The 25,234-nt window shown below is 36.8% G+C and overlaps 1 protein-coding gene across 3 annotated transcripts in view; it reads left to right on the plus strand.

Annotated features, from left to right (window-relative positions):
- Positions 1-25,234, plus strand: part of LOC136041455 (longitudinals lacking protein, isoforms H/M/V-like) — a 46,767-nt gene that overhangs the window by 13,763 nt on the left and 7,770 nt on the right. For 2 of the 3 annotated variants that reach the window (XM_065726138.1, XM_065726137.1), the window contains exons 3-5: positions 10,805-10,906; positions 19,566-19,629; positions 22,673-22,843. In XM_065726138.1, the coding sequence (XP_065582210.1) occupies positions 10,805-10,906; positions 19,566-19,629; positions 22,673-22,843 (337 nt within the window). The remainder of the gene's footprint in view (positions 1-10,804; positions 10,907-19,565; positions 19,630-22,672; positions 22,844-25,234) is intronic. The other variant, XM_065726139.1, reaches the window with a different exon arrangement.

Raw genomic sequence — 25,234 nt, forward strand, 5'->3', positions numbered from 1 at the left:
CTAACTTAGACCTTAGGACACACAAGTTTTTTATAATGGAATACTAATGATTTTAGGGGAATGAGAGGAAATGGTACAATTAATTAGTCCCTAAGTTCAACTCGCACCAGGAGCATACGTCTTAGGATGAGTGCTGAATTTTAGTTCATTGTCAATATTGACACCAAGATATTGCTCATTATTTACAGAGGAGAGGGGATGACCTAAGATAAAATAAGAACGACAAGGATTCAGTTTGCCAAAGTGAATGATATGGCCCTTGACAACATTGAATTCACGAAGCTAGGCCTCAACCCATTCACCCAGCAGTTGAAGATTGTTTTTGTTGAAGGGTATGATCTTCACAGGACAAGCCTGTCCCAGAAGCTTCAGCTCATCTGAATAGACAGTTGATTTACTGCTGATAATGGAAGGAACAACAGTTCCCTGAGGAATACCACTCAAAACTTGCATAGCGGAAGAAAAAATATAATTACCAGACTCATCAAATAACTGAACATATTGAAATCGCAAAAAAAAATCAAGAATCCATGCAGGGATTTCTCTTCAAGCTTGACTGCATGTACTTTTATTCTAAGTTGCTCTTGACAAACTTTGTCAAAAGGTCAAGCAGTATCATGTCAGCAGGCACCCCTGTATCAAGTAACTTGGAGGTCAGTGTCAAAAGATCTACCTGAATGAAATTCATGTTGTGAAATGTGCAAAACATTATTTGCTTCAAGATGTTTAACAACTGCATAATTAATGATTTTCAAGAACATTGACAACTATTGATGTCATGCTAATGGGTCGATAATTTTCAGCACGGTCCTTTCTACCTTTTTTATGTGTAGGAATGATACGTAGGGGAGATGTGGGGAAGATGGGACAAGGGTCAGATGAAAAAAAATTGTTCAAAAATCCCGCCTGAATGACGAACGACGTGCCATCTATCAGTAAGTATGCATGTGTTTTCCTGAAGAAATCGAGAAACATTTTCATCAGAGATTTTAGGTAAGAGTTTTTTTATGGGTGTTTGAGTAAGGACCTGGTTTTTACAAAAAATCTTTTGAACAGTTCGTCGGAGGGTATTGAATGTTTTTTTGTATGAAGTAGTTTTCTTTAGGCTACAAAATGTTGTTCAGTGGTTGACCTGAACTACCATCTAGGGGCAGAAGATGAAGTTTGTGTGGAGAGCTACCTGTTTGGGTACTCTGGGACACGTGTTCCTGGGTACCCTGGGACACTTTTCGTCCATTGTGTCCCAGGGTACCCTCATTTCAACAACTGATAATGTAATGTAAAGGTCAAGCTGTGAGACGGAACTGCCTGATATACACCAGATAATCTTTCAAATTGTGTTAGCCATGGCAACAATAAAAAAGTTTCTTTGCTTTTCGTTCCTAAAAGTATCATTTTTTGCAGAATGCCGAGGAAGAGGAAGTCTGATCCCTCTCTTTATGCCTGGGACGAAGAAAACATGAAGGCTGCACTTTCGACACTTCCTCGAAATCGACACTTTCTCAGTACTGTAAGGCATATTCCGCGTCGGCAGACGAAGAAAAAGTTGCATTTCGCTTCACACCACGCTATGATGTGAAAAAAGTATTCTCTTCTGAAATGGAAGATTCACTCGAATCTTATATTCTACCTTCATCACGAATGAACTACGGACTTACGAAAAAACGGACAAAGAAATTAGCTTGGGAATTTGCCAAGGCGAACACCCTGAAATACCCTAAATCATGGGATGACAATGAAGCAGCAGGAGAAGACTGGTATAAAGGTTTCATGGAGAGACATACAAGAATTTGCTTGAGGAGACCGGAAAGCACCAGCCTTCATCGCAACCTTGGTTTCAACCGTGCTGCAGTTGACACATTCTATAAACATCTTGAAGAGCCACAGTCGAAGTTTCATTTTCCAGCTGACCGCATCTACAACATGGATGAGACGGGCTTATCGAATGTTCAACAGAAATGCCGGAAGGTACTTAGCCCTAAAGGTGTAAAGCAGCTAGGAGCAACTACATCACAGGAAAGAGGAAAACTAGTTACAATGGTTGGAACTATCAATGCGATGGGAAGCTTCATTCCCCCTTACCTTATCTTTGGAAGGACCCGCTTTGTTGAAAGACTCTTAGATGGGGCACCACCAGGGACAAAAGCTGTCGCCAGTGGAAAGCCCGGAAATGCATGGATGACGACCGAGTTATTCCTTGGCTACTTTGAGCACTTTAAAAGGTACGTAAGGTGCTCTCCTGAGCAACCAGTCCTTCTTCTCATGGACAACCATGATAGTCACATGAGCTACAGCTTCATTTCTGCTGCGAAAGAGATGGGGTCGCAAATACTGACATTTCCTCCACACACGTCAAACAGGCTGCAGCCCCTTGATGTGACCGTCTATTCACCACTTAAAACATATTTCTACCAAGCTATTGAAAACTGGCTAAGAAACCGTCCTGGAAGACCTGTCACGGAATACGAAATCTCTGAACTTCTTGTGGTTGCTTTCCCTAAAGCATTCAACCAAACCAACATAATGAGTGGTTTTTCTAAACCAGGAATCCATCCGTTTAATCCCAATGTCTGGGAAGAATCAGACTTTCTTCCATCCCTGACTCCCGTCAGCAATCCCTGCGATCCGACAGATGAAGTGCAGATCAATATCGGCGCAGGGAGCAGCTCATCAACGCAAGCGGACAGTGGGCTGTCAGACAGGGAGTCAGTGGGCGCTGGTGGTTCAGTCTGTGTTCTGCTCGATCAAATACTTCCCCTTCCTAAACGTCAAATTGATATTCAGAAAAAAGAAGGAAGAAGCAAAGGAAAATAAAAAACAGAAGATAACGAAAAGAAAGCAAGATAAAAAAAGAGATCAAGCAAAGGTGGCTTTAGATTTTAGCGACAGTAGTGATGCTGCTTCTGTTGAGCTCTGTGCTGACACTGATGATTCCTTGCACCTGAGTGACATGGAAGAGACTGTGAAAGAACCAACGGAGATAAAGCCTGGCGATTTTGTACTGGTTAGGTACGTCAGTAAGAAAAGTTCAAAGTATTATGCTGGTGAAGTCTTGGAGATTGAACTGGAAGGGTACAGTGTGAACTTCCTAAAACGGAAAGTCCCTACGTGGAAATTCGTATTTCCACAGCCAAAGGACGAAGCCTTTGTCACGACAGATGAGATCGAGTTACGCCTACCAAGACCGAATCTTAGTGGAGGCACAGAACGGGCTGTGAAAGCCCTGACTTTTGATATTGACCTTTCGCAGTTCCCCGTTGAATGAGTAATGTTACAAGTTTTTTATTATGTTTTTATTTTCATTGAAGTTGACTATAGGTTTGTAATAAATGAAATTTGATCAAGCAGTGCAATGTGTCCCAGAGTACCCTTAACCGTGTCCCAGAGTACCTTGGGGTCAGAGTACTCTGGGACAGAAGAGGAGGGTTCGGAAAATCATTGGTACCAAAAAGATAGATTAAGAAAATAATCTAGAAAAAATCTGGGAGAAAGCCCAAGCAATTCCACTTAAGTGAGTAGCAGAATCAGGCGATTTGGCCAAAGCGTTCTCCAGATATTGGACATACACTTGAAAATGTCCCAGGGTACCCACATCTCCCCTACAGTTTGTCTGGAAAGATTTAATGGTAACTTGAACAGAAGGGGAAGAGGTTGACACAAAACTGTAAGACATTCACGTAAGATACGTGTGTGAATGCCGTCTTGACCAGCAGATTTTTTCAGTTTCAGGGATGTAAGTTCCCTCAGAACTATTGTATCAGTAATCAGAATTGGTTCCATCTTATGTGATACATCATATAAAGGGGGTGTGTGATAGACAATACTGGAATTTGATGAAAAAAAGAGATGAGAATTGATGGTGGAAAATTTCAACTTTCAGCTCATGATCAGCAACTGATAGGATATTTTGCAGGATATCTGGGACTGTGCGTCTGCTGCTACATTTTTGAATGACATAACGCCAGAAAGATTTACGGTTATTTTTAACTTCGTCAGCCAGTTTTTGCTGAACAGTCTCTTCAATTTATAGAGATTTTGTACTTGTCTTCAAATAACTGAACGCATTGAAATCGTAAACAAAACTGATCAAGGATACAGAGCAGGGATTTCTCTTCAAGCATATAGGGATTTCTCTTATATGACTGCATATAATTTAATTGCAATTTTCTTGTGACAAACAGTGTCAAAAGCTTTAGAAAGGTCAAGCAGAATCATGTTAGTAGACACTGCCATATCAAGCAGCTTGGTGATGTGATCATATAAGTCAAGGAAATCTATGTCAACATACCTTCCTGAACGAAAGCCATGTTGTGAAATGTGCAAAACATTATTTGCTTCAAAATATTTAACAACTGCAGAGTTAATTATCCTTCCAAGAACCTTGGCAACTGCTGATGTCATCCTAATGGGTCAATAATTTTTAGCATTGTCCTTTCTCCCTTTTTTAAATATAAGAACGATCTGCAGTTTTCTAATATAAACGTAGTCTGGAAATATTCAATGATAACTTGGACAGCAGGGGAAAACGTTGACATAAAACTATACAACATTCATGTAGGATACGTATTTGAATGACATCTTGACCAGCAGATTTATTCAGTTTGAGGAATATTTACAACTTTTAGTTCCTAATACAACGTAGTACAAATAAGTTCCTTTACAACTTTTGTATTAGTAACCAGAATTGGTTCCATCTTGTATGATACATCATATAAAGGAAGTGTGGGATAAACAATACTGGGATATGATGAGAAAGCAAATGATAATTGTTGGTTGAAGGTTTCAACTTTCAGCTCAGTATCAGCTACTGATTGGATATTTTGCATGATATCTGAGACTTTGCGTCTGCTGCTACATATTTGAGTGACATAACGCCAGAAAAATTTAGGGTTATACTTGACATCCTGAGCCAATTTTTCCTCAAACATTCTCTTCAACTTCTTTATTTGGTTGGTTGTCTGATTGTGAAAAGATTTGAATACTGGATAATTTTCCATGGTCTTAGTTTTTCTATATTGATTCCATGCTTGGTTTTTTCTGTGGATTTGCTCGCTTACTTTGGTAGTTATAAAAGCTAAATTTTTGCCTGAAAAACTCTGGTGCAAGATTTGCCACATACACAATTTCCATTTTTACATTGGACCAACTCGCAACAATTTTGTCAGTAATGTGCTGTTTCCAGTTGCCATTGGCAGGTCTTTCAGAGACTAGTTTATATAGTTGACATATTTTTGTTCCTTAATACATGGTTGTTTACTACGCAGAAATAATTCCAAAATAATGACAACATGGTCACTATTACCAACAGGTTTGGTTATTATATTCTTAATAAGAAGGCCATGATTCCTGAGTATAACCAGATCAAGAGTGTTGGAAACTTGACCTTCCCTGGAACGAGTTGGTTCTGATGTTTTTTGACAAAGGGAATTATTAGAGAGGGCAGACAAATAGGAGAATCTCTAGTGCAATAACCCGATCCATTAATCCATTGGATTCCAGAAACGTTGAAGACCCCAGAAGGACAAGATCATAACTGGCTAAATTTGACATCACATGTGATTACATAACAGCCAAATTAGATTTAGAATCCACAATACTGGTAGCACTGGGGCTTCTATAAGCAACACCCACAACAATTGAGATTGTTCGATTGTTTATTTTTATCCAAACAGATTCAATTCCATCAATAATCAGAGAATTAAAATGGATGAGACTAACCAGTAGTCCATGTCTTATACATAAGCACACTGCTCTGTCAAAGTGGAAATTTCCAATGAGAAAAGAATCGGTAACCGTTGATTTTGACGTCATCAGGTGATAAGATTGACAAAATGTTTTTTTGGCGAAACTGCAGTAATTGCTGCAACACCCACTTCTCCCGTTATCATAAAAAAAGAAAAAGCTTATTAGGGAGGTTATCAACATTGGAGCTAAGTAACTTCACTGTCTGTGAGGTTGGAATATGAGATTATGCAGGACTAGTGTAAAGCCCTGTCTTCATTATGGCTTTTTCAGACTAAGTTTTTTCCAAGTCAAAACAGCTTTTTAATCATCAAAAACAGACTTCTGAAAAGAGTCTCTTCAAATGCCATTTTAGCCTTAAAAAGTACCGATGGAAACTGGGGCTGCCAGAAAAAGTAAAAAACACAGGCGACTTTGCCTGAAAAAAAAACATAATGAAGACGTAGCCTAAGCAGGAATCAAAGGACTGGTGAAATTGTTGGATACATCACTATGAAATGTCAAAAAAGAAACTGTAGGTGAGCAAGTTGTTGCAGAAGAAACAAAAGAAATATCAGCGTCAGACAGGGAAACATTAATATTATCACTACTGGATAGTTGAGAGACAAAATGTGGTGGTTCAAGTCCATAATGATTTAAACAATTTACTCGGGTAGAAGGAGGCATAAACATCAGCAGCACATTGGAGCAGTCAGGAGAATCGCCCCAACCGGCAAGTTGTTTTGAGTGATGGCACCCTTACAAATTATTAAATTCTCCTCTCTATTTGCTTTTCTAAGTTTCAACTCCTCAACTATAGCTCTGTGCTTTCTATGATCTTCCTTTGGAATATTACCATTGAAACCGATTGATGATTTTATTTCAAAGGATTTTTGTATTATTTGTCTTCTAAATTCAGTTGATGAAACAGAGAAAGGGAGAGGAGGGGGCGGCTACCAGAGAGTTGATGGCTATTAAAGAGTCTTTTTACTTTGACTGGGGGGATGCCAATGTCAACACTACAGTGTGTATCTGATAATTATACAAAACACCGCATCATCAGTCATGGTGAGGATGACGCTCTGAATGTGCTGATGACGCTCTGGTGAGGATGACGCTCTGAATGTGCTATCTGACAAAGATTAGTTGCAGTTAATTGGGCTGCAGAAAATTGAAACAATTGAGAGGACACTGTAGAAGCCACCAGGTCCTGAATTTTTATTTTATATAGAATTTTATATAGGTCCTGAATTGTAGTGAATTTTGAATGTGTCATACCATATTGGCAATGTCACCAACCTGAGTAGAAATGTCATTTTAAATATCAGTTATCAGTTGGGAAAGTGTTTGGGTCAACTGACTAGTGAGAGCCAATTCTGTCTTGCGATCCTTCCTGAAAGATTTCAAGGAATTTTCCATAACAGAAGCTAGCTGTGCTATCATAGCCTGATCTCTAAACAGGGGGTGGCAAGGGGAGCGTTGACTTTGCAGGCTGGACAGGACCATGAACAAGCAAGTGATTGTATGATCTTGCTTAATAATTTATATTTGCATGGAGACAGATCCACACAATCATCACAAATCCACTTCTCACAAATCTCACACTCTATTGCTGAGACCCCTCATCCAATTCTGTAGGACAGGCAGAACACCTATCATGGCCTTTGACTGGGCTTATGTGCTTGCGCTTTTCCTTGTTAGACATAATAAATTCAACTAAATTAGGCAAGTGAAACTAAACAAGTCCAGGGTAGGTGCTAGGCAAATCAAAATGTTTTTCACTAAATCTCTGTCACTATTTCAGAAACGTGGACTTAAGGCAAATGCCTCTTAAGAGTTAAGGCATGTGCTTGGCTCACTGCTTATATGCCATGAAACAAAAAAAAAGGTTTACAAATCAGAATATTGAATTGTAAATAGGTCTCACGATTTGCAAAACAGATTCTATATGGAAAGGAACATAAACAAACAGCAGAGCCATCTGATATATTAGCACACTATGTACATCCTCATATTCTTATCCTCCTGTAAATCCTCATATGTACATCCTCGTTGCGTATTTATCAGATTCATCAATTGCCTATGAAAGGCTAACAAAAGATAAAAAAAAACTACTGGAGCAAACTTGGGAAAGCAAACTCCAATTAGCTAAACCGCTGGAAAAATATTCTATCTAATGATATAACTTAATATGTATATAAAACACTTCGTCGCAACAACAAGAGCTAAGAGCTCATATGGCACTTGTGACGAGGCAAGAAGAGCTAAGAGCCAAGAGATCATATGGTATGAGCTCTAGCAAAATTCTATGAATCAATTGACTGATTTAAAAGGAAAATAAGAGGCTTAATGCCGGTCAGGATTTAAAATAAGAGCTCTGAGTCACGATGTCTTTCTAAATATCAAAATTCATTAAGATCCGATCACCTACTAGGATGTAATAAATAAATAATTTTTTCTAATTTTTCCTCTCCCTTTAGCCCCCCAGATGGTCGAATCTGGAAAAACGACTTTATCAAGTCAATTTGTGCAGCTCCCCGACACGCCTACCAATTTTCATCGTCCTAACACGTCCAGAAGCACCAAACTCGCCAAATCACTGAACTCCTCCCCCCAAATCCCCCATAGAGGGCGAATCCAGTACGATTCCGTCAATCACGTATCAAGGACATTTGCTTATTCTATCCATCAAGCTTCATCCTGATTCCTCCACTCCAAGTGTTTTCCAAGATTTGCCCCTCCAACTCCCCCAATGTCAAAAGAAATTTCATTAAGATCTGGTCACCCTTTCGTAAGTTACAAATACCTCAATTTTCAAAATTACCCCCCCCCCCTAACTCCACCAAAGAGAGCAGATCCGGTCCGATTATGTCAGTCACGTGTCTTAGACAGGTTTTTATTCTTCTCGTCCAGTTTCATCCCGATCTCACCGCTTTAAGTATTTTCTAAGATTTCCGGTTCCCCTCAACTGCCCCCCCCCCCGATTACGCTAGGTCCGGTTGAGATTTAAAATAAGAGATCTGAGTCACGAGATCCTTCTAAATATGAAGTTTCATTAAGATCCGATCACTCCTTCGTAAGTTAAAAGTACGTCATTTTTTCTTATTTTTCAGAATTAACCCCCCGCCCCAATCGAGCGGATCTGTTCCAATTATGTAAATCACCTATCTAAGACTTCTGCTTGTTTGTCCCACCAAGTTTCATCCCGATCCCTCCAATCTAAGCGTTTTCCATGATTTTAGGTTCCCCACCGCAAACTCTCCCGAATGTCACCAGATCCGGTCGGGATTTAAAATAAGAGCTCTGAGACACGATATCCTTCTAAATTTTGAATTTCATTTAGATCCGATAACCCGTTCGTAAGTTAAAAATACCTCATTTTTTCTAATTTTTCAGAATTAACCCCCCCCCCCCAACTACCCCAAAGAGAGCGAATCTGTTCCGGTTATGTCAATCATTTGTCTAGGACTTGTACTTATTTTTCCCACCAAGTTTCATCCCGATCCCTCCACTCTAAGTGTTTTCGAAGTTTTAGGTTTCCCCCTCCCAACTCCCCCCCCCCCAATGTCACCAGATCTGTTCGGGATTTAAAATAAGAGCTCTGAGAAACGATATTCTTCTAAATATCAAATTTCTTCGAGATCCGATCACCCGTTCGTAAGTTAAAATTACCTCATTTTTTCTAATTTTCAGAATTAACCCCCCCCCCCCAACTACCCCGAAGAGAGTGGATCCGTTCCGGTTATGTCAATCATGTATCTAGGACTTGTGCTTACTTTTCCCACCAAGTTTCATCCTGATCCCTCCGCTCTAAGTGTTTTCCAAGTTTTAGGTTTCCCCCTCCCAAGTCCCCCCAATGTCACCAGATCTGTTCGGGATTTAAAATAAAAGCTCTGAGACACGATATCCTTCTAAATATCAGATTTCATTGAGATCCGATCACCCGTTCGTAAGTTAAAAATACCTCATTTTTTATAATTTTTCAGGATTAACCCCCCCCCCCCCCGACTACCCCAAATAGAGCGGATCCGTTCCGGTTATGTCAATCATGTATCTAGGATTTGTGCTTATTTTTCCCACCAAGTTTCATCCCGATCCCTCCACTCTAAGTGTTTTCCAAGATTTTAGGTTTCCCCCTTCCAACTCCCCCCCCCAATGTCACCAGATCCGGTCGGGATTTAAAATAACAGCTCTGAGACACGATATTCTTCCAAACATCAAATTTCATTAAGATCTGATCAACCGTTCGTAAGTTAAAAATACTTCAATTTTTCAATTTTTCCGAATTAACGGGCCCCCCACTCCTCCCCCAGATGGTCAAATCGGGAAAACGACTATTTCTAATTTAATCTGGTCCGGTCCCTGATACGTCTGCCAAATTTCATCGTCCTAGCTTACCTGGAAGTGCCTAAAGTAGCAAAACCGGGACCGACAGAATTTGCGATTGCTATATGTCACTTGGTTAATACCAAGTGCCATAAAAAGAGTGATTTTGTATTATTAATTTACTTTTTGTGAATAATCACTTGTTCAAAATAAATCCAAGGTAACAAACGTTTCCTAACCCCTGGGTTCCAAATTTTTCAGGTTGATGAAATGTGATAAGTTTGAAATATTTTCTTGTACAAAGGCTCCTTGCCATGTGTAACTCTTTCTGCCCTGTTTATCTTGTATTTTTAGAAGTTTTTTTTAGTTTCACATTCTTGAGCTTGCGTAGATAAGGATTTAGCTAACGTACTTATTCATTTCTTTGTGGTAGATGTGTCCTGGCAAATTTTGTCAGCCATAGACAGTCACTGCCGGTATTTCTCTGGAATAATTAGTCCACAGTAACTAATTTGAAAAAGATATTCATTATATATATATTATGCAATAAAAAGTGCTGAGCTATCAAAATGTGTGTATTCTTCTGAAAAGGATCAAATAAGAACTATAGAAAGTAACTTCAATTGTCTAATTGTGTTTGACAATTTTATAGATCAGTTCATAAAATGTTTAACTTGGATGGAAGAAAAAAAATTGGTCCTTCTGCTTGTATTAATCCTTTGATAACATTCATTTTAATTCTGATTATTTTTCTTAGCAAGTCAAAGATGAATTTGCTGTAGGTACTCACAAAGGGGGGAACAATAGTTCTAGTCAGTTTGAAGATAATGGAGAACGATTCGATAATGGAAGTGAAAAAGTAAGCATTTGTTTTCCTTTATTACTTTATTATTTTTCAATTCACATGATTGATTATAGCTTCTTGTTTTGAAACAAGTGTTTTCCTTTTTGCTAATTGGCAGTTCTCTTTCTTTGTTTAGATATGCAATAAGAATAGTTACGGTATGTCCACGTTTATGTTCAGTTATATATTTATGTTCAATAAAGTAAATATCCTGTTGAAACCAGAGAATCCAAGAATAGGTGTTGTTCATTCCATTAAAGTGTGGGACTAAAACAAGGTCCAGTTAATCATTTTTATTTAATAAGCTGTTTTTGTTATCTTCTTTGAAAAAAAAACTATCTCATTCTAGCTACCAAAAATAAAAAATGGCGTTTTTTCCGAAAAAAGCTATTTAGTGAATAGTTATTTAGTTCTAGCTGCAAATAATAATGATTTTTAAATAAGCAATTTTCAGCTGGCTTTCCCAGTTGTTAAAGACCATAAAGTATGAACAATACCAATCGCCCTAATTGTTTTTGACTCAGTCGCTTCTAATCGCTTTTGACTTAGAAAAGCATTAAAACTTGCAATTTCCAATCGAATGAGTCCTTCCAAAGATTTCTACGACTTGTCACAAATAAAGTGGACTAGAAAAAACTACATGTGGCCATTTTCTCTTTATTTAGGCAACACTGTTATGATAACTAGACGAGAGTAGTGTAGGGGTCCAGCTATGGGGTTTACACCCTTATTTTGCCACTAAAGGTTGCCTATGCTACATACTCTAAGCCTGAGGCTTGTCCTACTTAAATGTAAGGTGAAACTACAGAGTGTACATCTATTTTGCACACTTCCATGAGAACTTCATTTCCATATAGCCATGAGCTCTAGCAACCAGCCATAGCAACTAGATCCAATATAAGGTTAGATTTTCAACGTAATTCATATTAGTAAGAAAGTAGACATCAGAGAGAACAGTTTGAATATACTCTTTCTTGTCAAGTTTTTATTTCACAATACATATTAGTGAAAAAATGCTACGGGGTTTACACCCTTATTTTGCCACTAAAGGTTGCCTATGCTACATACTCTAAGCCTGAGGCTTGTCCTACTTAAATGTCAGGTGAAACTACAGAGTGTACATCTATTTTGCACACTTCCATGAGAACTTCATTTCCATATAGCCATGAGCCCTAGCAACCAGACCTAGCAACTAGATCCAATATAAGGTTAGATTTTCAACGTAATTCATATTAGTAAGAAAGTAGACATCAGAGAGAATAGTTTGAATATACTCTTTCTAGTCAAGTTTTTATTTCACGATACATATTAGTGAAAAAATGAGTGGTTTGTTTGTACTCTTAGAATTTGATAGTGGAGCTGGTAACAGGAGCAGTGATACAAAGACAAGAGTACCAAACATAGCACTAGAAATTACATGAGGATCTCGGCTAAGCCGTGAATGGGATGATATGTATGCAAGATATTTGATATCATTTAGCAAATTCAAATTGGAGGAGCAGTTATGTTTTGCAGCAAAACTTGATATAATGCCTGTACAGAGACTTCAAGCTGCTTTAAATGCAATAATGAAATTTATTGAGGAAAACAAGTTGAATCAGTAAGTGAAAATGTGTGATATATTGTTGTAATTATTTAATAAAAATGTTTCCAAATAAAAAATGTTTTTCTTGTTGGATCTTTTTAGTAGTTTACCTTTCCTGTCTCTCTAGAAATATTCTCGAAATAGAAAAATCTTTGTTAGTATGCAGGCAGCTGTGAGTGTTAGGATCTAAAAAATGGATGGATTTGAGAAAGAAAAATCATGCAGAATCTTGTGATTTTCGAAAAATGTTTGATGCTAGATGATGATTTTCTAGAGTTATTTCTTCAAAGGAAAATATTTTCTCAAAAAAATGCGTAACGATATAAAGAGAAATGATTCTCCGTCTTAGCACTATTGTATGAAACTTTTACGTCGTGGCCCAAACACATTTCTCAATTTATTGACAAATTCATTGAAAATAAATAAAATGTTATTTGGATTGGCTTTTGCACACTACCTTAAAAATTCAATGAGGATTTAAGACTCTACCCAAATGATTTTCATCAGAACAATAATTTAGAAGATGCTGTTCAAAAAGATTCAGTTGAATTGTGATGTCACTCGATTGCTCCTCCCTTTCTCTGTATAACTAAAAAAGAACACTCTTTGTCGATAGTAAGTCAGTTTCATTTTGGCGGTGTGAGAGTCAACACTGGATAAATGTTATATAAATTTCCACTATCCATGCATACTCTGGGTACCTGGTCATCATGTGGGAATTGTACAATTGCTGATGAGTATGATGAAAAGATGAAAAGATTTAAAGATAAAGTGATTGATGGATGGGAATCGTTGTGTGGTAAATATGCCATTTCTGTCCAGGGAAAGAAAACTTCGTTTTGATCTAACAATTTTCTTCCTTGGTTTTTTCTTTTTCTTTGAAAAAGAAAAAGAAAATTATCTTTTTATGACCCGAATAGAGATGGCTGAGTGATGCAGTGTTTCTCGATCTTTTAAACCTTTTCCATTTTGCTGAGATTTCTATTGCTTGCCAAGGAATCGCGCACTGGACCTGATATTTTCCGAAACACTTTTTTAAACTCCATGACAGAGCCACAATCGTGTAGTTTAGAGGATGCAAAATTCATGGCAGCCAGTACAGTATTTTTTTTAGCCAAGGGTAGTTCAGAGCGAAATAGCTTAGGAAACCAACTACCAAGACAAGACTCCATCTTTGATGAAATGTCCTTTGTAATAGTCCATTCCATGACCCATTTGTCTTGGATCATGAGTAGCAACATAGCAATCAATATCAGGAAAAACGAATGCAATTTTTCTATTATACATCTTGCTATTGAACGGGTCGAGAACGACATATAATCACGGCCAAACATTTTGTTTTTACTAAAGGATCACCTAATTCACTTTTTAATGTTAACTGACAGAATTCCAAATAGGAATTGTTTACAGGGATATAATGAAGCTGCTTTATATTGCAATGATGAATGTGATCTTGACTAGTTTTTGGTTTCAGAACATGTTAGAGGAGAATGTTGCAATTGCCAACTCTCGGTGTTTCAAAGGATGAGGCGTAAAGAAATATACAACTGTCCGAGGATATGCCAGCTAGATAGTCAGCGAAAATGACACGATCCATGCCACTAGTGGTTCTAGCACTTCTATCATTGATTATATTCAGTTTTAAACAAAGAACATCTTTCACATTATCATCGAGAATAACTTTTTCATTGTCAATGGATAAACTAATGTAGATCTTGCCCTATCCCATTGAATAGTTGAATTGAAAGCGGAGATTCTTTTACTGATAACAAGACGCAAACAAATTCATGCTATAAAATTCCTTGTATGGTAATGTGGCGAAGGGATATTCACCAAAGTTCATTGTTTTTATCCAATGCTCGCGAAGGAGTGACCAATCATGTGGTCTAACTTTTATTTCATGTGCCGATCTTTCCTCAGGGTGTCGTTTGTATTTCTGAGAATATAATCGACAAGAGCAACTTCATACTCACCATCAAATTTGTTGTTGGGAGAGAGTTTTGTCCTAAAATCACTTATATAGAGTGAATCAGAGACAGAGAACATGAATGGGTGTATTGTGACGCATTTGAATCTCGTAGAGTTTGAAGATCTGCTTGGATTAAATGCAGTAGGAAAAAGGCCTTTGTTTTTTTGATAATGGTTACCACGAACTCTATGATTTCGATGTTGAGTGTAACTTTTGTTCATTTTGTAGATACTCTCTCGCTTATTCTCTTTTAATCCAGTGACTTTAGAAAGTGTGGTGGGGAACTTAGAATTCCCACTTCACCAATATTTTCATAAACACGTTTAAAAACTTCGACCATTTTGAAGCCAAACTTGTAATGTAATGTCCGCTATCCTTTTGCATACTAGCGGGAGGTGGTGTTGAGTTGATATCAATACGTCTTCACTTTTGTCTCGCCGCCACCACTGGTGTTTTCAAATCATTTTTTCTACTACTACTACTACTACTAGCATTAACGTTAGGTGTGCTAGTATTTTTCAAGATTGACTTAAGATTTTCTTCTTTTAATGTTAGACTGCTATGTTCCATTAATTTTTCTAGAATTTGCTTATTGGTAGTAAGACTTTTCGGGAAGTTTAATGTATTTAAAGATTTTTATAGATGATTGTCAAATGATAAAAGTCTTTCACGATTTGTAATCATATCATATGATTATAATCATATGATATACCCCCTGAATATAATTACCCCCTGATATATATACCCCCATATATATACCCCCTGAATTATAATTCATTTCCTTTTACTGTCAACTTGAATGTGTTCACTTTCCATAATGTATGTTAAAACTCTTTTACTTTGTTCGTGGTCTGAGTGTGGCAGTATGTCTCCAACACTTGACAATTCGAATTTCCCCCCTTTGATTGTGTTGTTCTTCCAGAATCTTGAAAAGGTGCATTCGTTTTATCAACAACACTTACATTGACTGGTCTCAGGTAATAGGGTATATGTTTGTCCACTCGCCGAAGTGCATCTTGAAGCAAAAGTAGTTTTTAATCATCGGGAATATTCTTATTATTAATGAATTTACTGATATTGTCCTCGAAGTGTTCCATTGGTGAAAGGGCGAGTCATATTGTCGTCCATTTGCAGGGTTTAGCCTTTTTTCTATAGAAAACTGTTTACAAGTCGTGCATTCATTGGCAGTAGAAGCGTAAAAAAGCTATCACCCGCTATGAAGGGACGTTATCTTTTGAAATCTTTTCTTTCTTTTTAGAAACAAGGGACCAGGAAATAGAACAATGTTACTTTGTCTGTGGCTTAACTATTTCTGGCAATTGAACATTGCCCTTGGTTAGATTTATACAGAGTTCAGATATGAGATTAGTGAATTCTTTGTCAATACCATGTTTGAGTATGGCTCACCAATGTGCCAGTTTTGAACTGCTTAAAACGGAAAATAAATGTCTATTTTCATGTAGTTTCTTCAGGGTCAGGGTGGCAACTAATGACCTTTTTACAGTTCACTGGAAGATATACGGTAATTTAAGTGTCAAAAATATCTGTTACTATACGAAAATCTTCGGGTGTATTCTTATTGAGATCCAATTTGGTTTATTTTTGGCCTGACTGCATGCTGAAAGTAGAAGTTTTGGAGCAGCGGAATATGTTTGTTTATTGAGAGTTATTAGAGAATTTGAATCAAGAACAACCCTGTAAATGATGTAGCATGTTCAACTCAAAGCAAGTGTTCTCATGCATTTGCTCTGATGAAAGAGATTGTGTAGAACCAGGGGTATAGAAATCTGTTCATGATGCGTGTGGCCAGTAAACAATTATAGCATTTCCTGAGACCATTGTTCAACGGATTCAACTAAATCATCAATAATGAACCAAGAGTTTGGTTGAATAATGTTGAATACGTCAAGTTCCAGTATGAATTTTGTGCCTGCTACAATAGCCTTTATTTTATTATATACTCTTGCCAAACACTGTAGCGATAGTAGATTTTTATTGGGTTTTGCAAAAACATTTTATTACGGTTTTTAATTATTTTTATTAAAAGTGTTGTTTTGCCCGACATTTATGGACCACAAAGAACGATCTGAACGGTGTTTTAAATTGATACATATTTTCAACAGCTGGACGACAACTAACTGTAAACTGTGGTTGTCCAAAGAACAAATAATTTTCCTACGAGTCTTATTGCGATGTTCAAGAACAACAACAACAACAAATTTTGAATAAAATTTATTCTCTTTTATATTTTACGATAATTACACAATATTTTTTTTAATCAACACAATAATATCACAGTTTAAAAGAACACTTTTTTTTTATTAACAACATTTTTAATAAATACAGAAATATTGCAAATACACTTAGAAAAGACCCCCCCCCCCCACTGGAAGGTCGCGGTGGTCGCTTTCGGCAGTCAAATAGTTCGTGCTAAGGAACAATAAGTAAGGCGAAATCCAGTTTTTTTTTATGACATCATGTTCACGAAGCTGTTCCTTTCGTACAAATCTATTTTGTTTATTAAATAAATTGTTATGGCTCTTTTTATTATTATTATGTATTTCTTATCTTTAAAGCTAACAGGCATTTTCTAACCTTTGTGGAAGTGTATTGGGCTCTTCAGTTTATTTAAACTTTGCAGTTCGTTATATTTTCTTTTAGTGACCTTAACGTTTTAGAATTTCCCGTATGCTGGATATCTTAGTTTTTTTTTCACCGAAGGGAAGGAGATAAAAAGCTACAAAAGTTTGCACATTTGAGTATTGCATGGTATTATGATGAGATTTGCCCTATCCAATTTCTGTGTATAAATGAATAAGTGCATCTAATGTAATTTAAATATCATGTTTGATAAAGCCGCTTCTGGGGTGGAAGGAAACATATTTGTTCTGTTATGGGTGTATTTGTCCCTTATTTCTCTACGTTATAATGTGGCATTTGTGGGGACGTGATTTTTTATAATTTTTATGGCACTTGGTCTTAACCAATTGACATATAGCAATCGCAAATTCTGTCGGTCTTTCTGTCGGTCCCGGTTTTGCTACTTAAGGCACTTCCAGGTAAGCTAGGACGATGAAATTTGGTAGGCGTATTAGGGACCGGACCAGATTAATTTAGAAATAGTCGTTTTCCCGATTTGACCATCTCGGGGGATTGGGGGGCCGTTAATCCGGAAAAAATAGAAAAAATGAAGTATTTTTAACTTACGAACGGTTGATCAGATCTAATGAAATTTGATGTTTGGAAGGATATCATGTCTCAGAGCTGTTATTTTAAATTCCGACCGGATCTGGTGGCAGTTGGGAGGGGGAAACCTAAAATCTTAGAAAACGCTTAGAGTGGAGGGATCGGGATGAAACTTGGTGGGAAAAATAAGCACAAATATACTAGATACATGATTGACATAACCGGAACGGATCCACTCTCTTTGGGGTAGCTTTTTTTTGGGGGGGGGGGGGCTAATTCTGAACAATTAGAAAAAATGAGGTATTTTTAACTTACGGACTGGTGATCGGATCTCAATGAAATTTGATATTTAGAAGGATATCGTGTCTCAAAGCTCTTATTTTAAATCCCGACTGTATGTGGTGACATTGGGGGGAGTTTGGGGTGGGGAACATAAAATCATGGAAAACGCTTAGATTGGAGGGATCGGGATGAAACTTGGTGGGAAAAATAAGCAGAAGTCTTAGATACGTGATTTACATAATTGGAACGGATCCCCTCTATTGGGGGGGGAGTTGATTCTGAAAAATTAGAAAAAAGATGTATTTTTTAACTTACGAAGGAGTGATAGGATCTTCATGAAACTTCATATTTAGAAGGACCTCGTAACTTGGATCTCTTATTTTAAATCTCAACCGGATCTAGCGCCATTGGGGGGGGGGGCGGAAATCTTAGAACATACTTAAAGCAGAGAGATCAGGATGAAACTGGATGGGAAGAATAAAAACCTGTTTAAGATATGTTACTGACATGACCGGACCGGATCTGCTCTCTTTGGTGGAGTTGGGGGGGGGTAATTTGGAAAAATGGGGTATTTGTAACTTACGAAAGGGTGGGCAGATCTTAATGAAGTTTGATTTTTAGAAGGATCTTGTGCTTTAAAGCTCTAATTTTTACTTCCGACCAGATCCTGTGACATTGGGGGGAGTAGGAGGGGAAACCGGAATTCTTGGAAAACGTGAAAATTGGGGTATTTTTATCTTACGAATAGGTGATCGGATCTTAATGAAATTTGATATTTAGAAGGAATTCATGTCTCAGAGCTCTTACTTCAAATCCCGACCAGATCTTTTGAGATTGGGAGGAGTGGGAGGGGGAAGTCTTGGAAAACACTTGGAGTGGAGGAATCGGGATGAAGCTTGGTGGATAGAATAAGTAAATGTCCTTCATACGTGATTGACGTACCGTACCGGATTCGCTCTCTCTGGGGGAGTTGGGGGGAGGGGTTCATTGGTTTGGCGAGTTTGGAGCTTCTAGACGTGCTAGGACGATGGAAATTGGTAGGCGTTTTAGGGAGCTGCACAAATTGACTTGATAAAGTCGTTTTCCAGATTCGACCATCTAGGGGGCTAAAGGGAGAGGAAAAATTAGAAAAAAAATAGGTATTTATAACGTTCGAGTGGGTGATCGGATCTTAATGAATTTTGATATTTAGAAGGACATCGTGACTCAGAGCTCTTATTTTAAATCCTGGCCGGCATTAAGCCTCTGATTTTCCTTTTAAATCAATCTTTTGATTCTTAGAATTTTGTTAGAGCTCATACCATACGAGCTCTTGGCTCTTAGCTCTTCTTGCCTCGTCACAGGTGCCATATGAGCTCTTAGCTCTTGTTCTTTAATAAAAGCAATTAAGTTTACATTAATAGTAATAGGATTGATATGGCTAAAATATGTGTGGCTACATCTTTGTCCTTTATGTCTATCCCAGCCTTAGAGATTTTTCCATATATCCGTGTGTAATTTATCTTTTTTTTAAGCTCATTGGGAGTTGGATTTCTTGAAAGATTTTTCCATATATCCCTGGGTAATTTACCTTTTTTTAAGCTCATTGGGGGTCGGATTTCCGAAAGGACAGATTTTTCTATATATCAGTGTGTAATTTATCTTTTTTTAAGCTCATTGGGAGTCGGATTTCTGAAAGGACAGAGAGAATGCCAAACGCAAGCTTAAAATTTTCAGGTTAGTCTTTTATTGTTTAATTAAAGAATGCAGGAAAGCAATATGCCTTTGTTTTTCTTCCTTTTTGTTTCTTTATTTCTTCCTTTTTGTTTCTTTATTTTTTTTATAATATAAGGAATATGAGTAACGACTTGCTTAAATCCAATGAATTCTTTTATTTATTAAATAAAAAACAAGTTTCTTTAACTGCAAGTAAGGAGCGACATTAAAACTTAAGACGAAGAGAAATTATTCCGTATATGAAAGGGGGTTGTCCCCTCCTCAACGCCTCGCTCTTTACGCTAAAGTTTGACTCTGTCACAACTCTACTTTTTAAAACAATTAAAAAACTTTAGCGTAAAGAGCGAGGCGCTGAGGAGGGGAAAGTCATTCAGAAAGTCATTCTATGACTTTTAGGGGGTGTTTTCCTCTGTTTTCTTAAATGAGGCAAATTTTCTCAAGCTAGTAACTTTTGATGGGTAAGATTAAACTTGATGAAACTTGTATATTTAAAATTAGCATTAAAGTTCGGTTCTTTTGATGTAACTATTTGTATCAAAATTCCGGTTTTTAGAGTTTTGGTTACTATTGAGCCGGGTCGCTCCTTACTGCAGTTCGATACCACGAACTGTTTGACCCTTGTCTTTTAATTAAACATATTTGCTTAAAATAATCTTTTGCTTAAATCGTTTCTCATTCGTTATCCGAAGGATTACTCAAGGGTGTCAAAGGAATCAATGTAGCAAATAAACATGTTGCACATTTTCGTTTTTAATATTATGCGGCCTAAGAGTCTTAAGTTAAGCGTTGTGATTTATAATTCATGTTAGTTAATAACCACAATAGTATTATGCATTATGCCGCCTAAGAGGGATATTTTCATTTTTATTGAAGAAATATGATAATTTAATGTCGCTTTTATCAAATATCGACACGTCTAATGCAAAATACTGCTTTTAATTCAACTGTGAAGATCCACACCACCTTCCAGTATTTTGGTTATTTTTTATTTTATCTAGATATTTATCAAGATATAGCTCTAGTTAGAGGCTAGCAATATATAGCTATAAATATCCTCCAACTAAGGGCTAGGGCCAGTCCTTCCTGTTCTTTGAGATGGCGTGAGCACAGACCAATGCATAATTTTTAAATCAATCATTATCAAGATGAATACCCTTGGACGGGAATTCTTTGGAATATTTACTTTATTATATATTTTTTTTTTAATTTGATTTCTCCATCACTGAGGAGAGCAATTTGTCCGACAGTTTGTCATAAACAGATCTATTATAATGCAAATCATTATACTACAATAGCAAAAGTGTAAATACCTCGATGGTAAATCATATTTTTTTATGTGTCTTTTCAGGTTAATAAGGCTCAGCCATTTTGCCAAATAAAGGTCTAAAGTAATATTTTTTTTGTAAATTAAACCGTGGACTCTTTCACAAATTTCGTTTCTACTGTGCTGCGATATCGTTAGATGAGAAGAATGTTTGGAATAATGGTTCTGAATTTTTAGGTTAGTCCAAAAGATAGTCTAAACAAAAAATTACCAAAGAAAAATTAAGAGCCATATGAGATTTATGACGGGTGGAAATAATGTCTGATAATAAAAAAAACTTGAAACGAACATAAATTATTATTAATTAATAAATGGAGCCCGGAATGACCAAAGATAAGTAAACATTTCCACAAAACCCGAAGATAACAGATGTTGCTATGATGGAAATACAAATCCTATAACGAACAAGAATTATGTGGAATAACCAGGAAAGCTGATGTACTAACAGACAAGAACCAATCTGAGAATGATCTGCCATAATTACGTCACAATCAAGGGCTTTCCTCTCTTTCTTTTTCGTAGTACATGAAACTTAAGCCACATTGTTCTCCTCTTAAAGCTTTACCTGGAGCAGCTCTAGTCAGAAAAGTACTATGAAATTTTCTTCTTCAAAAACCAAGCTAATGCCTCTATAATTACAACACTCACTCTGATCGCCCACCTTATAGACGGGTTTAAGTAGTGTTTTCCTAAAATCGCTAGGTACTATCTCTTTTTCAAAAAATCCTTGACATTCAGATTTCAAGCCATCCTGGGCAACTGACAGTGAGTAAAGGATCGCCACAAACGTCAAAGTACAAACCAAAATTCGAAAAATCTTTAAGCGCCATTACAAATCAAACTTTTGAAATTGAAATTTATTTATTATATGGTTCAAAAGGTCAAGATTTAGATTTTTTCCAATTGTCAGAACATTTTTAGTTTTAATTAAAACAATCAGGAGTTATTACACTAAACATATCTGTGAAGGCCGACAGATCTGAAGGTAATAATTTCGGCAAAAATGTGCCGTCAACTTTTGCTCGAATTGCAAGATTACCCATGAACTGATATATGAAGCCACTAGTATCAGAAATGTTTCCCCTGAACGGAACGCTGGGAATTTCTGTATTTTCCCCCTGAACGGATATATTTTTTGGGTTCTATTGTCTCTATTTTTTTTTTACAGTTATGAAGCATAAAGGTGTCAAACATATTGGCTTTTGGTATTCGAAATTAAGTTAAAAATATTGAATGAAAATTTGTATTTAATTTTCTTATCTTAGTTTTAATATTTGATTTTGAACAAACTACTTTGATATTGCGTTACTTTTTATGAACACTGAAAGGCCGAGAAAATAGAGTTATCTCTAACCTCTTTTTGGGTCTTAAACTGAAATTATATTGGGCTGTACTGAAAAATTAGAATGGTTGGTAAATAAACCTAACTTATTTTATTTCTTCCATTATAGAAGGCTGTTGACGTGCCTCTCTCATATAGGATTATTTCTTTTTTATCAAGTTGAAACAAATCAACTGAATTTTAATGTAGTCATACTTAAGGTAACACGACTGTAACATTTTTTAATGTCTGAATATCTTTTTGATTTTTTTTTATTATTAAGCTTTCTTTTTTCATTTTTGAAGCTCCAGGAACTAATATTTGTGTTCTTTATAATTTGTATGAATTGAGGTTTTTTCTTGAACGTTTTAGTGTTAATTTTTTTTTTTTTTATTTAGAAGCTGAAGAAACAACCCCAAGTTTTATTGAAGATATTTTTGGAAGGAAATATCCCATTTTATCACCAAAACATGAAGACTTTCCTTTGTTGGTTTCTCCTGGCGTTTCTGGACAGTTAAATGGCAATGTCAAGCGTTTTGAACTTGAATCAAATATTAGCGAGAATGGAAGTGAGTTCCGTAACATTTACTATCTTTTTTCTTATTATTCAAAACAGAACCCATCTGACTTCCCTCAAAAACACAATCGAAAGTGGTAAAGATTTCTTACATCCACTATAGTTTTATATTTCCATAGAGAAATGAATGATTAGGGCACCTAAGGGCATCAAAATGAAATTTTTTTTTTTTTCTTCACTCCACCTTAGGTCTATTCATTAGGTCTTGTTATTAAACTGTTAGGGTCATTTGATCATGTAAATTCTCTCCTTAATTGCCACACTGAAGCGTGAGGTGAAATAAAAAAAAAATCCCGTTTACACAGACAGCAGAAATAAAACCCTTGTACTGCCCATTTTACGAACATCAATAGAGTCAAGTTTTTCAAAAATTAATCCGGCTCTACAACCCTTTTCTTTGAACAGAAAAAAACAGCAAGAATATGTTTAAATTATGTAAGAAGAGTGATGTCTTTCAAATCAGATGAAATTCCATATTTTATTATAATGTCAAAAGTCAAGTATAGGGGTGAACGCAAAAAAGTATGGCTTAATTGGCCTAAGGTTTTCTTCTGCAGTTAAGTCAATTGTGTCCGTTTGTCCCACCTGTGAATATAGATAGATATATCTATATATATAAAAATAAGTTGTCTTTGTGTGTGTGTCTGTCGAGTGACCTCATGTTTGTGTGTCGACTGACGTCATGTTTTTGACTGACGAAATTACAGACCGGGACATCGGGACACAAATGACGACAGGGACACCGGCACATAGGGAATATAAATGACGACCGGGACACTCAAAGAGAAAGCGACCGGGACACAAGGAATGTTCGATTAGCAATCACCATCAACAAAGCTCAAGGGCAGTCATTAGAATCATGAGGTATAACTAAAAAGGTAAAAAACTAAAAACTAAAAAAAAGACCAATTCAAAAACGAATGTATATACAGAACGGGACACCGGGACACAAATGACGACCGGGACACCGGGACACAAGGAATATAAATGACGCCCGGGACACTCAAAGAGAAATGACAGACTGGGACACCGGGACACAAATGACGACCGGGACACAGGGAATATAAATGACGACCGGGACACAGGGATACAACTACAACGGGGATGCGGGGGGCACAGGGGGATATATAAATGACGACGGCGACACAGGGAATGGTCGATTAGCAATCACCATCAACAAAGCTCAAGGGCAATCATGAGGTATAGATCTGAATACAGATTGTTTTCCCATGGACCATTATATGTTGCATGTTCAAGAGTCGGTAAACCTGACAATCTATTTATATGCACAGACAATGGGACAGCAAAGACTGTTGTATATTCACAAGTTTTACGTAGTTAAAAACATATATATACATATATCACAACTACAATGGCGCGTAACTAATATGGCGTGTAACGACTTGCGCGTGCGGGGGGGCTTGGGGGAGCGCGAAGCGCCCCCACCAACTAGGTGTTGGGGTATATATATATATATATATATATATATATATATATATATATATATATATATATATATACATATATATATATATATATATATATATATATATATATATATATATATATATATATATATATATATATATGCGAATATGAAACATTCTTCGCTGTCCCATTATCTGTGCATATAAATAGATTGTCAGGTTTACCGACTCTTGAACATGCAACATATAAATGTCCATGGGAAAAACAATCCGTATTCAGATCTGTACCGCATTTTTCTAATGATTGCCCTTGAGCTTTGTTGATGGTGATTGCTAATTGAACATTCCCTGTGCCCCCTGGCGTCCCCGTTGTAGTTGTCCCTGTGTCCCGGTCGTCATTTATATTCCCTGTGTCCCGGTCGTCATCTGTGTCCCGGTGTCCCGGTCGTCATCTGTGTCCCGGTCTGTAATTGTGTTGCGGAGCAACACTGCTGCTTTCGTAGTTTTTTTTTTTTTTTTTTTTCACCGTGATCAGCGACCTGTAGCTCCGAAGTGGTAAGAGTTAAAAATTTGAGATTTTTCAGAGGGAAAGGAAACGTGAAACAGAGTAAAAAAGTTCCAGAGAAGTTTTTAAAATTTCTAACAGTTTTCCATTAAAAAAAAAAATAAAACCGTTTTTTCTTAGAAACTCTGTGTTCGATGTTTGGCGTCAAGTTAAGACGACCCTAGTTTCTGAAATAAACTTGTTAGAAATACAGTTATGCTGAACTCATGAAGAACTTTCATTTGTCTCTTCGAGAACCTAACAACTACCTAACAACTCCTAACACTGGAGCTTACAATAGTTTCTCCGAAATAAAATTCCTTCTGTGGGTTTTTCTATTTGGAAGTTTTGTCATGCCCTCGGGGCAATTTAAATTTTTTGGTGAATTTGGTTTGTTTTATATTTTCCTAGC

This window comes from Artemia franciscana, unplaced genomic scaffold, assembly GCF_032884065.1.
Source record: "Artemia franciscana unplaced genomic scaffold, ASM3288406v1 PGA_scaffold_23, whole genome shotgun sequence".
Taxonomy (NCBI): Eukaryota; Metazoa; Arthropoda; class Branchiopoda; order Anostraca; family Artemiidae; genus Artemia; species Artemia franciscana.